This window comes from Nicotiana attenuata, unplaced genomic scaffold, assembly GCF_001879085.1.
Source record: "Nicotiana attenuata strain UT unplaced genomic scaffold, NIATTr2, whole genome shotgun sequence".
Lineage (NCBI taxonomy): Eukaryota > Viridiplantae > Streptophyta > Magnoliopsida > Solanales > Solanaceae > Nicotiana > Nicotiana attenuata.
Window position 1 is genome coordinate 160820 of NW_017672262.1, and position 16006 is coordinate 176825.

Genomic DNA, 16006 nt, shown 5'->3' on the forward strand with positions numbered 1-16006 from the left:
CTTACAAAATTACTCAACACGTAGATGAGGAAAAGAGAGGGGTACATAGGGTAGAGTTGCTAGAAAAAAGTGGTAGATGTAGTATGTGAACGGTGGGTGCGACCAAACTCGCAGCTTCGACTTGAACTATATATAGTTGTAAAATTTATATACATATTCATACATGGGCATACACATACCATATGAAAGTCTACTTAGTTAGTTATACATTTATTTTGGGTAGGACTCATGAAGGAAAGTGATTCATGTTGTACACATTGATTAGTTTGGACTTTTGCTCGAGTACCAGAGTATTTCATCTAAATAGTTGGTGGAAGTGATGAGTAAATAAAGATTTTATAGATACATTAATATGTTATTTCCTATCTAACATTCTTATTTTTGCATGCAAATGACATTGTTAACTTTCATCATACTAACAATGATCAACTAGAATTTTGCATAACTTGATCCAGAAATGGAGTACAACAAAAGTTCTCTTCTAATTCAACATTTCACCATCCCATCTTTCTCCAAGGAAGAGAAAAAAAAGAATGAGTTCAACACTAACAGCTCCAATTCAAAACTCATGTAGCCCATTTCTCAAGGTGGTCTCACTCATTCAGGCTAGCCATTTACTGAATGACAAAAACAACCTTGAGAATTGAGCATAAAGGGCAACCCTGTGTACTAAGCTCCCTGTGTACGCAGCCTTACCCTGCATTTCTGCAAGATGTTGTTTCCACGGCTCAAACCTGTGATCTCCTCGTCACATGGCAATAACTTTACTAGTTACACCAAGGCTCCCCTTCAAGAGAATTGAGCATATGCTTCTATATTTCCCCTAACTCTCCTGTTAACTATGTTATGTTATTACCATTCTACTGCCCTGAACCTAAAGATTTGCTAGCTGAAAATGATATCAAGCAAAAGCTCATTCATCAACGATGCAAACACTTCAACTTCCAACTCCAAAATCACTTCTTGCTTCTCTAAGTTTGTGCTCTTCCACTCGCCTCGGCTTTCAATGTCCCGAATGTAAGCCATCCTGTTTTCTTGCACCTTCCAATCTAACAATACCTCAATAGGTTTCCCATTTATCCAATCTTTTGCTATTTGCAACAGCTTGTTATTGAATGCATCACCTCTTGTTAGCTCTTCTGAATGTTCACAGGCATTGAGAATCCTCTCCTTAAAGAAATCCAATAGTAATTTCTCTGCCTTTAGTTTCATGTTATAAGATGGCAATGAGGCTTTCAATTCTTGAACCAATTCTAATGCTTTGCTTTCAACTGTCTGTTTGTCCTCTTCTTGTTCCTCAACTTCAGTTTCTGAGGTATTTGTGAGTGGGGATTCACTCTCTGATTCTGAGGATACAATTCGTTTCTCTAAGTTTAGTGGTTCTAGTTGAGTGAGACACTCAAACCTTTGGATCTTTTTCATGAGTTTTTTGGTAGTTCCTGTTACAAATATATACTTAAGATTTCTGTTAAAAGGGGATAAATTTTGCATTTTTCTATAATACAAAATGATTAGGGATTTACCTTCCACACGAGCTAATCTATGCTGGAAAGGTGAAGAGACCTCGTCTTCATCACCAAATGGACAATCCAGTATAGACACTGGACTACACTGTTCTTTTTCTTCATTTGGCCAATGTTTCTGTACATAACAAAGAAAATTAATAAATCTTTGAGTATTATTCGAAGATTAAACGTGTACAATATCAAATATTAAACGCTAAAAATATTACCCTCTCTCCCCTTATTTATGTGACACTTTTCGTTTTTCAAGATTTAAATTTCTTAATTTTGACATGCATTTTGACCTAGATATTTTTTGTTTTTTGAAATAAAATTTACATATTTAAAAACTATGTAAAAAATACTACAAGTCACAATAATTAATAATTTAAAATATTTAATAATCTTATAAAAGAATAACAGTCAAAGAATAATTTGTTTGACTCTTAAAATCTGAATACCTTCACATAAATTGGGTGGGAGAAAGTACTATAACTACATTTTTCAAATTTTAAAACAAAGGAAGATAAAAGAAAAGTACTGATCAAACAAGTAGGGGGCTACAGATCCAGCATATCAGTTATTATTGATTTTGTTGAGTTGTTCTCCAGGCAAGATTAACCATTATGGCCCCTACCCTTAGATATAGTGTCAATAAAGTCACATAAATGTTAGTGTCAATATACTTTAGACGCTTGAATTTATTTGATAGTTCCACTTCAATGGGATTGTCTGGCATCAGTGATCGTACGTGACAATAGGGAAAGCTCACTTTCTTAAAAATTTTCCATCTTCACACCAGAAGGAAAAAAGGGCAGCGTAAACTAAGCTTCCGCTATGTGCGGGGTTCGGAGAAGAATCGGACCTCAAGGGTCTATTGAACGCAGCCTCTGTATTTTTGCAAGAGGCTATTTCTACGGCTCGAACACGTGACCTTCTGATTACATGAAAATAACTTTACCAGTTACGCCCCCGTCTTCACATTAGAAGATTAAAAAAAGTATAGAAGAAAGGGGAACTAATCGAAAGTAAAAGCAAATTCTTTTTTCCCTCTCTTTTCAAAATATAATTAATTTTAGTAGTACTTTAAGATAGAATAAAATTTTGGTGTCGAGATTTAAAAGTTCCCAATCTCCTAGAGTAATTTCTAGAGAAGGGTGGAATAAATAGTACACATAGGAAAGATGTGGTCAAGTTTTGTTTTTAGGGTCAACCATTCTCTAGGGATGTTTCTACCGTAAGAAAATGCACACAAACTCCTAAGACAATTTCAATATCTTCATAAGTCAACTTCACTACTAGACAAAGTATGTGACTTCTGTCTACCCATATTTATAAATAAAAGAAAAGGGACTTTCAGATCCCTAACTAAAACGTTATATTTTATTTTGAGTCTCCAACTAATATGCTATCGTTCATAGAAGTTCTTATTATAAGGAAAAACACATAACCAATATTTGAGCTACGTAGCGTAAAGATAAATGATGAAATGGAAATATTAATGTTCCCACATGCTAATAAATATTAATGTTTGTAGCAGTTATACGTACAAACAACCAAACTATCATCTTTTTCTCTTTCCTTTTACGCAAAAGGAAATGCAAGTTATTTAAAACATACCCTACACACGACCGACACAAGTTCAGTGTGATAGAAATTATATCTTCTCATAATTTTAGCTTGCTAAAAATAAAAACAATAAAGGAACCTACAATATTATTATTCGCAATAATTAAAGAAATTTATATACACAAACAATCTAAGTAATTTTTTGAAGAGTTAATATAGATTTAATTAAATCACTAGAACTCATACTACGTAGTACGCACTCCGCCATGCGAAAACTTAGCTTCCGTTTGGACATAGATTTTTTTTATATTTTTTTTCGAAAACGTTTGTTCATAAAATTTTATCAGTTTTTGAAGAAAAAAAAATTAGAAGAAAATTTTTCCAGTTTAAATTATTTTTAGGTGAAAATTCACAAAACTTCAACTCTTTTTTCAAGTAAAATGCTTTGCCAAACACAACTTTAACTTCTAAATATCATTTCTCAACAATATTTTAATTTTTTTCCCCAAGTTTCAATCAAATTTATGTTCAAACATCGACTTAAAAACTAATTTTCAATAAGGGGAGTTTGCATATGAATCACTAGATATGTATACTGGAAAGGATAATGAAATTATTTAATGCTATAATATATAACCGAACTAACTACTCCTACACAGTCCTACTAATCAGAGAATAAGAAAATGACACTTCATACCTGGTTTAATGCAATCAAACAAATTGCTATCTACACTATTATGTCAAACAGTCAAAGAGGTGGGTCAGGGTATTTTCGGAAATAAAAATGTAGTAATCTGCTGTCTCGACTTCCACAAAGTTAATGCTAGTCTACACAGAGAGCCGTAGATCCCGCAAGGCGACAACAACGTAGCGGGATCTGCGCCGTTGATCAACCGACTGTAACTTTGTTGTCAGTGTCGAGAAGCATGCAATTCAACCCTGAAATACCCCGCATGTGTACTCTCCAGGGTTACCCCCAGTAGTTCAACCTGTTTTTGCTCCTATCATATCGCTGTGAAAATTCATTTCTCTAGAAAATTCTCCTTTTTATAAATGTAATTCAAATTTCTTACACCCCAATTTTTTTACTATATTTCAAAAATTTGAATTCACCACGCTTTAATTATACCTTGAGAATACAACTTTATTTTAACTTTTCTAAACTCAACAAACTATTACACCCCCTCATAATTACTACTATTGTCTAATATTTTAATTACTCATCATGTTCAAAATTTTAAAACAATGTTCTTACCGCTACTATGTAAATTCAAACTTGAACCTAGCAAACTTACTATGTAAAAGAAAATTTTCTTCTGCTAAAACTGTATGGGATTTATTCGCAATAGCTTCTTCTTCTCGTGTTTTACCGTTCCTCCCTGAATATCATTTTTTACTGTTTTGTAAATTTTTTGAATAGAAAGTCAAAATGTCACAATTTAAATTTCCGTATCAAAAAATTGAATCTTACTAATTTAGTTCCGTTTAACCTTTTCTTGTTCTGTTGATTACGTAAAAAATAAACTTAAAATTGATAATGCAAGTAATATATGATACTCCTTGAAATAAAAGAAAGAAAACATGAAATTAGAGAAAAATAAGACAAAAATGAAAAAGAAATGTTAGGAAAAAAAATAAAGCTAACCTTTTTGTTAGGAGAGTTGGTAGTGCTACCGTGACTGCTTACAGTTGAGTCTGGTGAATCATCACCGGTAGTTGCGCCAACTTTTTTGCTGTTGATCACCTTCTCTGTTCCTAAGCTCTTCGAAGCTGCGACGTCGTTTTCAGTCTCCGTCGAATTAACCTCCGAATTACCACTTGAAGTTTGCAGTGAATTATTATCACTTGAAGCAGTGAAATCACTATCTGACCAGCTGTTACTGTTACTTTTACTCTTACTCTGACTCTCACTCACACTCACGCTCATTGAGCTATTTGAATCGCCGGCGGTTATGGCAGTTATAACCGGAGAAAAAACTGGCGGTTTTAGTTCTTCCTTATCCAACCGGTTGAAAGACGTCCACCAGTGGATCTCCTTGTGATCGCCTCTCTTCCAGAAGCTTCTTTTCAGCTTCCGAGATAAACTCCTCGGAAAAATTGTCTTCATCATCGGCTTCTTCTTCTTCTTCGACGGCGAAGAAGACAGTGGAGACCTCGCTCCGGCGAACGGGAGGTGTTTCACGGCGTTGATCACCGCTACAGACGCTTTCTGAAATGCAGAAACTGTCGCCGAAGGCGGCGCTGGTTTTGGCCGGGTTTTGAGTAACGATTTAGCATTTTTCATGTACGGCGGCGGCGGTGCTGGTTGATACTTGTTCTTCAAGTCGATTTCGAGAAGAAATCGAACTGTAGTGCAACATTGCCGGCGAGGATATGATCGGAAACCGCTCGATGAGCATGAACTCAAATCATCTAACAGGTAATCTTTCAGCATCAATTGTTTCGGTAATGGTTTCATCAATTTCGAATCCATAATCAAACAGTAGTTAAAAAAAAACACTAGAACTTTTTTTAAACTTTAACGAACAACTTGAAGAGCTGAAATTTGAATTAGAATCAGAGACAAAAGTGCTAATGAAGTAATATCAGAATAAGAAAGAGAGCATTGAATTAGAACGGACAGAATGCAAGTTTAGTCAGAGACAGAGAAAGCTCATTCAGAAAGCTGTAGCATTTTGCAGCTTTTACTGATTGATAACAGTGTAAATATTGAATGAAAAATTTAAGACACTAAAAGAGGGGGCCAATGGGTGGTGAAATAGAGAGGCAGCTTCTTAAAGCTAAAGTTGAAGATCTCAAGAAAATGATATAAAACAATTGGCTATCACTGGCAAATAAGGGATTTTTAGCAGTAAGAAAGAACAAGAAATGGAAGTAGAAGTAGAAGAAGAAGCATGGATGCTTCTTGTAGAGGTTTTTTGAATCTCAAGTTTGATTAAATTAATGGGTTTAAAGATTTGTATTTGAGTTTGAACTTAGTATTTAATTAATGGGAGTTTAATTAATTGAATTAGCTGGTTTTGAGATTTGATTACAAATCTCGGCCTGTTAGACTTGGGACTGACCGCTGGTTGACCTTGTTAGATTAGAATATTTCAATATTGTGAGGATTTCAATCACGCGCTCTCGGTTGTCCAGCGCGTGCAGCGACTATTATGCATGGCATTAAATGTCTACTGATGAAAATGCTGGATTTGTTTGCACTATTTTGCGTTTTGAGAACATGGAGGAAATTTGCACTAATTGATGGGAAAAAGAAGTTGATAGTAGTACATATTTTGGTCTGAGTTTCAGTATAACGCTTAGGCCTTAAAATGAGAAAAAATTTATGCGATCAAAACTTTTAAAAATAATTGATACCTAAGTATAATTTGGTGAAAAGAAAAGGTTGGAAATATGTTGAAACCAATAAAATATGCTATAAAGAATTATAACGGTGAAATGTTGATTACGCGTTATTCGTTTATTTCATGGGATATTTATTACCTTTAAATAGCACATGGACGAGTAATTTCACTCACTAAAGCTTAAATAATCGAGGAAAAATCATCTAGTGTCTTTTGTGATACAGCATAGGGAGAATCACACACCCCAAAAGCTAGATCATCTAGCGTCTTTTGTGATACAACCTAGGGAGAACCACACCCCAAAAGCTAACTATTGAGGCAGGAGAGCACAAGGCTATATAAATCTCACATCAGCACTTTGTAGTACCGACGTGGGACTCAAGTCTCATTCCTTGCAATAAACCATGATAAACCACCACGCTCCGCATCCCTCGTCCTTAACGACTGTGCGCTACACATTTCTAGCCTCGGACAAATACTGCAATAATGGCGTCACCATTCAAGGCACATACAGTGGACACAGAGGGTATGGGTGGCTCTGATACCATTGCTACCACCTAGTGAGTACAAGACCTCAAAAACTAGATATTGAGGAAATAGAGCCCAAGACTATGTAAATTCCACATCAGCACTTTGTAGTACTGATGTGGGACTCAAGTCTCATTCCTTGCAATAGACCATAACATTTCGTCTCCACTAACATTTCAATAGCACAAAGGTAATACCAAGAAGCCGAGTATAAATTATTTTTTTTCTTCTTCAGATCTTGATAGTTAATTACTTAATGATTTTGACAATGTTCAAATTTGCAAGGTGAATACAAATTAAAAAGGATTCTTCACTGATTTCAAGTTTGACACCAATTATGGTAGATTACTAGAATTAGAATGGCATAGACATTCCCATTGACAAATTTAGTTGGTTCCATTACCTATATCAGAAAAAGAAAATTTAAAAAACAAAAGAAATGGAGTAATAACTTTAATAAATGCCTAGCTATATTTGCAAATATGATAGTTCACCTTTCTGATTACATATTCCATGGGACTTATGCTTTGTTAACTAAACCTGAAGTTTTATTCCACCCAATAAGTTTGTGAAAGTTCTCGACATTGGAGTAAATTGATTATTAATGCTGTAAAAAAGAGTCCCGACAATTTAATTCAAAAATCATAAGAGGATGAGTGGTAGGTAGAACCAGACGATTGTTTATATATTTTGGGAATTCCTTATATGCATGACATGAGATATTCTGATCTCCAATAAAATATTGTAACTTTCTGTGAGATTTTACGAAATTATTGTGTTAATAAAAGAAATTGTTACTTTATATTAACAATTCTAACGAAGCAATTTCTTAGTGGTGGGAGGAGAACTTTTAGCCAGTTGACTAGCTATCACAAAGACGAACAAGAACAGCGTCTCTAAGAGCATAGCATATAAGGGTTTGTATGTGTGAGAGAAAAACAGTGGTCTTTTTAGTATTCTTTTTGTTCTGTTATAGGAGATGAAACGTGTTGACACGAAAGGTGATATATGCATGTGTTTTATGGTGATCAAGATGGGTAAGGTTAGAACTAATTGTTATCTCGAGGGAGAGGCAAACCCAAAAATAAAGAAGATAAAGAATACCTAATTTTAACGTGGAAAATCCTTCAAATCGAAAGTAAAAATCACCGGATCACAAAGATCCAAAAAGCTCCACTATAACAATAAGAGGGTTACAAAATTTCTCCAAATTGGCGACACAACAAGTGCCAAACACGGAGCAACAATAGCAACAGCAAATCAATTGAAGAAAGAGGAGAATCCACAAAAACGAAGCTGCTGTTCGAGGCTCAAAATCAGATGCTACGGGCCTCCAAATTTGATCTCCACCGTTCAAATAAAACACCAAGATGTTACGAACAGTCAGTTAAAATTTCATCCCGATCCAACGGTTGAAGAATCGGAAAACTTGATTTGAAGTTGGGTGGTCGGAATAAAAAATCTGCAGCAAAACAAATACTTTTCTTTTCTCTTCTCTCTTGATGAAAGCTCTCTCAAAAACCACTCTTATGTGCTTAAGTCTTTCAAAGACTTGTATCAATGATCATGGAATGATTCTCCAAAGTTGTCCTATTTATAGATCATGAGTGGTGCTTTCCCTTAAAGCCAAAACCAACTCTAAATAGGAACAAAAACCGAATCCAATTCCGAATAGAATGAAAACCAAAAGCGAATAAGATTAGGACATTGGGCCTTTGGCTGGACAACATGGGCATGTGCCCAACAAACACTCCCTCCAGCCAAGGTGCCAAATATGTCTTCAAGTAGAGGAACTATTGACAGGCTTCATGCCTGCCAATTTTCTGCAAAATTCATGTTTATCTGCAACCACCGCCTTTGTCAGCATATCGGAAGGATTTTCAATGTAGTGTATCTTCTCAACCTCAAATAATCTCTCTTCCACGGTCATTCTTATCCAATGGTACTTTCTATTTATATATTTGGTCTTAGAATGAAAAGTGGAGTGCTTGGTGAGACAGATAGCACTCTGATTATCACAAAATAAGATGTACCTTGGCTGATCAAAGCCAAGATCATTAATAAACTCCTTCATCCATAATAGTTCTTTGGCACCTTCTGTGACGGCAATATATTCGGCTTCTGTGGTGGATAGAGCTATGCACTTCTGTAGTCTAGATTGCCAAGAAACAGCTCCCTCTGCAAAAGTGATCAAATAACCAGAAGTAGATCTTGAATTATCAAGATTGCCTCATAAATCAGAGTCTGTATAACAAACAAGTTCAGGCTTGCCATTGCCAAAGCACAACTTCAAATCTGCAGTACCTTTAAAATACCTTAATATCCATTTTACTGCATCCCAATGTTTTTTTCCAGGATTAGAAAGGAATCTACTAACAGTACCAACGACATGCGCAATATTTGATCTAGTGCAAACCATAGCATACAGCAAGCTACCAACGGCACAAGAGTAAGGAATACGAGACATATCCTTTTTCTCTTCATCAGTTGATGGACTCTGACTAATACTCAATTTGAAGTGTTTAGCTAGAGGAGTGCTAACCACTTTTGCATCTTTCATATTGAACCTCTTGAGTACCTTCTCAATGTATTGCTTTTAGGACAAAAATAACCCCTTTCTATCTTTTTTTGTCGGTAGATTTGAATTCCCAAGATTTTCTTTGCTGGCCCCAAGTCCTTCATCGCTAACGATTTGCTCAACTGCTTCTTAAGGACTGCAATTATGGATTTATTCTTGCCAGCAATAAGCATGTCATCCACATAAAGCAATAAAATAATAAAATCATCATCAGAGAACTTTTGGAAGAATACACAGTGGTCTGAAGAAGTTTTCTTGTACCCTTGTTCTTCTATGACATATTCAAACTTCAAATACCATTGCCTTGGAGCTTATTTCAATCCATACATACTCTTTTTCAATTTGCAGACATAATTTTCTTTTTCCTTAGTTACAAAACCGTCAGATTTCTCCATATAAATCTCCTCATCTAAATCACCATGAAGAAAAACAGTCTTGACATCCATCTGCTCAACCTCTAAATCTAGACTTACAGCTAAGTCTAGAACCACACGAATAGAAGACATCTTCACAACAGGGAAGAAAATTTCATAAAAGTCAACTCCCTTCTTCTGGCCAAAACCTTTAACAGCTAACCTCGCCTTGTATCTAGGCGCAGAGGTATAGTTATCTTGCTTTATTCTAAATATCTATTTGTTAGATAAAGCTCTCTTACCTTTCAGCAATTTCACTAACTCATATGTGCTATTCTCATGGAGTGACTTCATCTCATTTTTCTTGGCTTCAGTCCACTAATCTTTATGAGTATCTTGCATGGCTTCATTATAATTCTCAGGTTCTCCCATGTCAGTCAAAAGTACATACTTATCAGGAGGATAGCGCATGGATTTTTGCTTCTCCCTTGTAGATCTTCTAAGAAAGGTTTCAGGAGCATTCGAAGTAGTTACCTGAGCAGGAATTGGTTGTTGATCAACCATAACTTCATCAACTGGAGTATCAATAACATCTACACCATGATGATCATTTTGATCTTGGTCACTATCTTCATCATTGTCTTGGGTTCCTTCATGTGCAATAGGTGCCTTTGCAATTGAAACTAGATCAATATCAACTAAGAGCTCATTGCTCTGAGAATCTATCTTCTCAGCTTCGTCAATATATAGTCTGATCTTCAAAGAATATTGCATCACGACTTCTAATAAGTTTATTGTAACTGGATCATAAAAACGATACCCAAATTCATCTTGACCATAACCGATAAAGATGCACTACTTAGTTTTGACTTCCAGTTTCGATCTCTCATCTTTAGGAACATGTACACAACCTTTACACCCAAAAACTCTCAGGTGATCATAAGATATATTTTTGGCAAACCAAACTCTATTTGGGACATCACCATCCAAAGCAACAGCAGGAGACAAATTGATAACATAGGCAACAGCGTTAAGTGCTTCCGCCCAAAATGTATTTGGAAGTTTAGCCTCTGAAAGCAGACATCTAACTCTTTCAACTAGAGTTCTATTCATCCTCTCTGCCAAACCCTTCAATTGAGGCGTCTTGGGCGGAGTTTTCTGATGACGAATTCCTTGTTCCTTGCAATAGTTATCAAAGGGACCACAATATTCACTAGTATTGTCAGTACGAATGCATTTTAATTTCTTCCCCGTCTGTCTCTCAACTAAGGCCTGAAATTCCTTAAACACGCCAAGTGCTTGATCTTTAGATTTCAAAAGATACACCCAGAGCTGACGAGAATGATTATCAATGAAGGTCACAAAGTAAAGTGCACCACCTTTTGACTTTACTTTAAAAGGACCGCACAAATCAGAGTGTACTAGCTCCAATAAATCGGGCTTTCTTGAGGGAGGATAGCTATGAAAGGAAACCCTTTTCTGTTTGCCAGCTAAACAATGCATACACCTTTTCATCTTTGCTTGTTTTACTCCAGAAAGCAAACTTTTCTTAGCCAACCACGTAATCCCCCTCTCGCTCATATGACTCAATCTTCTGTTTCACAATTCTGAAAAAGTATCACTTTCCACCGGATTTATTGAGTTATTAAGAATAGAGCCTTGTGTCACATATAAATGATTAGACTTGAGCCCTTAGTGAGCTTCCATTGGCCATTAAAGAGGGCATTATGGTAACGTTCATCGTCTAATCTTCCTGCGAAGATCAAATTAAAAGGAAAGTCTGGGGCATGCTTGACATCTTGAAGAACTAACGTTGAACCATTATTAGTTTTCAAAAAAACTGTGCTTACACGAAACACCTTAACTTCACTGGCATTGCCCATCTTTAACACTCTAGAATCAACAAGAGCATAAGATGAGAAAAAGTCTTTTCTTGGTGTGACATGTGAGGTAGCTCCAGAATCTACTATCCAGCTCGTCTCATGGGATACCAAATTGATGACGTTTTCATCATAAGCAAAAAGAAGGCCATCTCGAACAATAGCAGCAACATTGTTCTCGTTATTTTCAGCTTTCTTTCCTTCTCTAGTGTCTTGATTCAACTTGCGGCAAAACCTTTTGATGTGTCCTTTCTTACCACAGTGGTTGCATGTAATATTATAGTATTTGGACCTTGACTTACTTCTACTTTTACCTCTATTCCTTGAGCCTCTTGTTCTATCTCTCCCCCGGTGTTCTGTAACCAAGATATCTGCTTGTGAGGACGAACCCTGAGATTTTCTCCTTACTTCCTCGTTCAACACACCACTCTTGGCATATTCCATGGTCACCTTACCTCCAGGAGCTGAATTTGTCAAAGAAACATGAAGAGTTTCCCAAGAGTCTGATAGAGTATTAAGAAGCCAAAGTCCTTGTATCTCTCATCAAAATTAACTCACATTCCAGACAGTTGATCAAGGGCGCCCTAAAAATCATTTATGTGATCAAGGATAGGGCTGCCTTCCTTGTATTTAAAGGTCATCAATTGCTTTAGCAGGAACAACTTGTTGTTCCCACTTAAAAAAGCATAAAGAGCCTCTAGCTTTTCCCACAATGATCTCGCATGTGTCTCGTTCACAATATGGTTGCGAACATTATCTTCAACCCATTGGCGTATATGTTCACATACTTGTTGGTGCTCAAAATCCCAATCTTCATCATATACACTCTCGGGTTTAAGAGCTGAAAAAATGGGTAGATGCATCTTCTTTACGAACAACAAGTCTTTCATCTTGCTTCTCCAAATATTATAATTGCTCCCATTTAAACATACCATCTTGCTCATATTCGCCTCTATTCCGTAACAACCCGGATAAATAACCAAGGCTCTGATACCATTGTTATGTCGAGGAAGAGGCAAACCCAAAAATAAAGAAGATAAAGAACACCAAATTTTTACGTGGAAAACCCTTCAAATCGAAGGTAAAAAACTACGGGATCACAAAGATCCAAAAAGCTCCACTATAACAATAAGAGGGTTACAAAAGTTCTCCAAATTGGCTACACAACAAGTGCCAAACACGGAGCAACAATAGCAACAAGAGCAACAACAAATCAATTGAAGAAAGAGGAGAATCCACAAAAATGAAGCTGCTATTCGAGGCTCGAAATCAGATGCTAAGGGCCTACAAATCCGATCTCCGCGGTTCAAATCAAACACCAAGATGTTACGAACACTCAGTTAAAATTTCAGCCCGATCCAACGGTTGACGAATAGAAAAACTTGATTTGAAGTTGGCTGGTCGGAATAAAAAATCTGCAGCAAACAAATACTTTTCTTCTCTCTTCTCTCTTGATGAAAGCTCTCTCAAAAACCACTATTATGTGCTTAAGTCTTTCAAAGACTTGTATCAATGAGCATGGAATGATTCTCCAAAGTTGTCCTATTTATAGATCATGAGTGGTGCTTTCCCTTAAGCCAAAACCAACTCTAAATAGGAACAAAAATCGAATCCAATTCCGAATAGGAAAGGAAACCAAAAGAGAATAGGATTAGGCCATTGGGCCTTTGGCTGGACAACATGGGCATGTGCCCAACACTAATATATACGGTAAATTATTTTTATAACAGTCTCAGTTGTTTTGTATTTTTCCAAATGTTATAACGAAGTGTTGTATAAAAATTGATTCCATATAAAGTTCGACTTATAAATGACTGTTATATAGCAATATTATAATTATAAAGAGGTGTGATTGTACTTTATCTATCCATATTTTACAACATTACTAATTGCAAAGTCAAAATTTATACTTTAAATATATTTTATGTGTATGTAATTTACTTTTAAAGATCAAAAAATTGATTTTAGATTTTAGATTTTAGATTTTACGTTTGGCACTATAAATTCATAACATTATCTTTTCATAGAGGGTAAGTTTTTTTAATTGGAAGAGTCATATAAAAATAGGAGCCTCACCTCTGGCTCTGACTCTGTTTACTGATTAGTTGACACTTGCATGGGAGGGAGTTCAAGGTCATACGTGGTGTCTTTCAATAATGATGATGTTTGAATTTGAAGTTTCTAAATAGGATTGTTCTAATTTCTCCAATATATATGGTTGCATCCTTGCGCTAAACGTGCCATATGGCCCTAATTCCCAAGTTTGTGACATCTGTTGGCGCATGCAGCTAGGCTTCCTACTCTATTTGTAGTTTCCCACCCTTTTGTCCTCATTTAATTAGCCAATCTCTAACATTTCCATGTCGTGCTTTTTCTGTTTTTAGTTTAATCTAGTAATATTTAAAAGAGAATTGGTTCGATTAGTTCAAGTACAAAGATATACTGCATTTGTTATTTCTTCAATTTCAATCTATATGACGATTTTAGAGTACGAGGCTCACGTTGTACTGATAACTCAGTCATAGATAAAGTAAACCTAGGAAAATCTATAATCGTCCACTAATATATATATATATATATATATATATATTTTGTATTTTTGACTGGCAACTATAATTTTTTTGCCGATTGGTCAAATGTTTAGAAGCTCAATACCTATCTCTCAGATCTCCTAATAGTGGATTTAGAGGGAGAAATTCAAAAAATAGCCAGATTTACAAGTGATTATTCAAAAATAGCCACATTTTTAAAAGTAATTGAAATTTAGTCACTTTTCATGTTAATATAAATTTGAACGAAAAAACTGTTCAAAATCCGGAAAACTACTCCAGTATAATATACTGGAGTTCCAGTATAATATACCGGTCCAGCATATATACTGGAACTTTCCGCGTGTTGGAATTCCAGCATAATATGCTAGAAGTTCATGCACAGGTGCACCGATCTCCAGTACATTATGCTGGAACTTTCCGTATTGTAGCAAAATAGTGGCTATTTTTCAATGACTTTGCAAATGCTGGCTATTTTTGAATGATCAATTTGAAAGCGTGCCATTTTTACGGATTTAGATTTCAGAATTTAAGCTTATTATTAGGTTTTTTATAACTTATTCACAAAAAGTCCAATAAAGCGGATCATCACCGATAACAATTCATCTAATTGGACTTTTGAGCAGATAGCATATCTGTATAACAGCCCAATAGATTTGAATCACCGAAGTAACAAGGAAGTTCGAAATGACCCGAAGGTGACATTTGGGCTGTCTGGGTTGGATTTGAAAGGGCTAAGTGCACCGGTATCCACTTTTAAGGCAGCTGTTTAAAATATGAATTTTTACCTCCTATAGCAAATGTTGATACCTTATTAATTTTGAATAAATACCCTTTTAAAAAATTATATTCTATAGATACCTTTTGATTTTTATAGGCAAATATCTATTTATGGTTACATCCTACTCTTAAACCATAAAATACTCTTTGTATTATTTTTCTCTCTCATTCTTTGAGATTTTTCTCCACCCCCCTCTCTCTCTCTCTCAACGCCAGTATTTCTCCATGGTTATTTCCTCTATCTCATCAAATGTGTATGCATTAAAGGAAAAAAACAGATACTGATTCTGATCGGAAAACGAAGTTGGATTTGGTTCAAAATCAAATCCTTTTCAACAAATCTGCTCAAGTTCTTTGCATAGGGCTTCTGAAATTCCCCTGGCAGTGCTTCCAACCATGTCTCCTCAACCAACAATTCCTCTAACTTCACATATCCTATGCCATCACCATTTGCATTTAACATGGAGATTTTATCAGAGCATAGTTTGAGGTTCATTTTGGCCTTTGCAAGCGATTTATTGAACTCCATTCTCGACTTTTGATCGGACGTGAGCATTTTATCTTTGGGGTCTTTGTTGCCGCCGTCTTCACCCGACAATGAAGATGACAAGGCGCTGGAAATGAAGTTGTCAGCGGAAAATGGCGAGGAGACCCGTTTTAGCTGCTTTGCTGCAGGTTGCTTGAATAGATCCATTAGAGTTTTAGGGTTTTCCATTGTAATTCAATGTATCTCGTTGTATTTTATGTATTTTATTGTATTCACTGTCTTTTTTTCATTGTATTTTAATGTATCTCGCTGTATTATATGTATTTCATTATATTCACTGTCTCGCTATATATGCCACGAATGTATTTTTTTTAATTAATATAATTTATGTATTCAGATGTATTATATAATTTCTCTGAAGATTGCTATGTTT

At 35.6% G+C, this 16006-nt stretch overlaps 2 protein-coding genes across 2 annotated transcripts; both read right to left on the reverse strand.

Annotated features, from left to right (window-relative positions):
- Positions 1-413: 413 nt before the first annotated feature.
- On the reverse strand, positions 414-6044 carry LOC109212519. Its single transcript, XM_019376170.1, has 3 exons — positions 4717-6044; positions 1524-1641; positions 414-1439 (listed from the first exon to the last, which is right to left on the reverse strand). Exons 1-3 carry the CDS (start codon positions 5542-5544, stop codon positions 886-888), a joined length of 1500 nt encoding a protein of 499 aa, XP_019231715.1. The 5' UTR covers positions 5545-6044; the 3' UTR covers positions 414-885.
- A 9280-nt stretch (positions 6045-15324) lies between these two features.
- On the reverse strand, positions 15325-15801 carry LOC109212506 (uracil-DNA glycosylase, mitochondrial-like). Its single transcript, XM_019376153.1, has one exon. It carries the CDS (start codon positions 15799-15801, stop codon positions 15325-15327), a length of 477 nt encoding a protein of 158 aa, XP_019231698.1.
- Between the last annotated feature and the right edge of the window lie 205 nt (positions 15802-16006).

Coding starts and splice junctions, on each gene's coding strand:
- LOC109212506 (XM_019376153.1), bottom strand. CDS start 15,801: ATGGAAAACCCTAAAACTCTAATGGATCTATTCAAGCAACCTGCAGCA.
- LOC109212519 (XM_019376170.1), bottom strand. CDS start 5,544: ATGGATTCGAAATTGATGAAACCATTACCGAAACAATTGATGCTGAAA. Junction 1,642..4,716: donor CCAACTCTCCTAACAAAAAG/GTTAGCTTTATT, acceptor TGTTATGTACAG/AAACATTGGCCAAATGAAGA. Junction 1,440..1,523: donor TAGATTAGCTCGTGTGGAAG/GTAAATCCCTAA, acceptor TATTTGTAACAG/GAACTACCAAAAAACTCATG.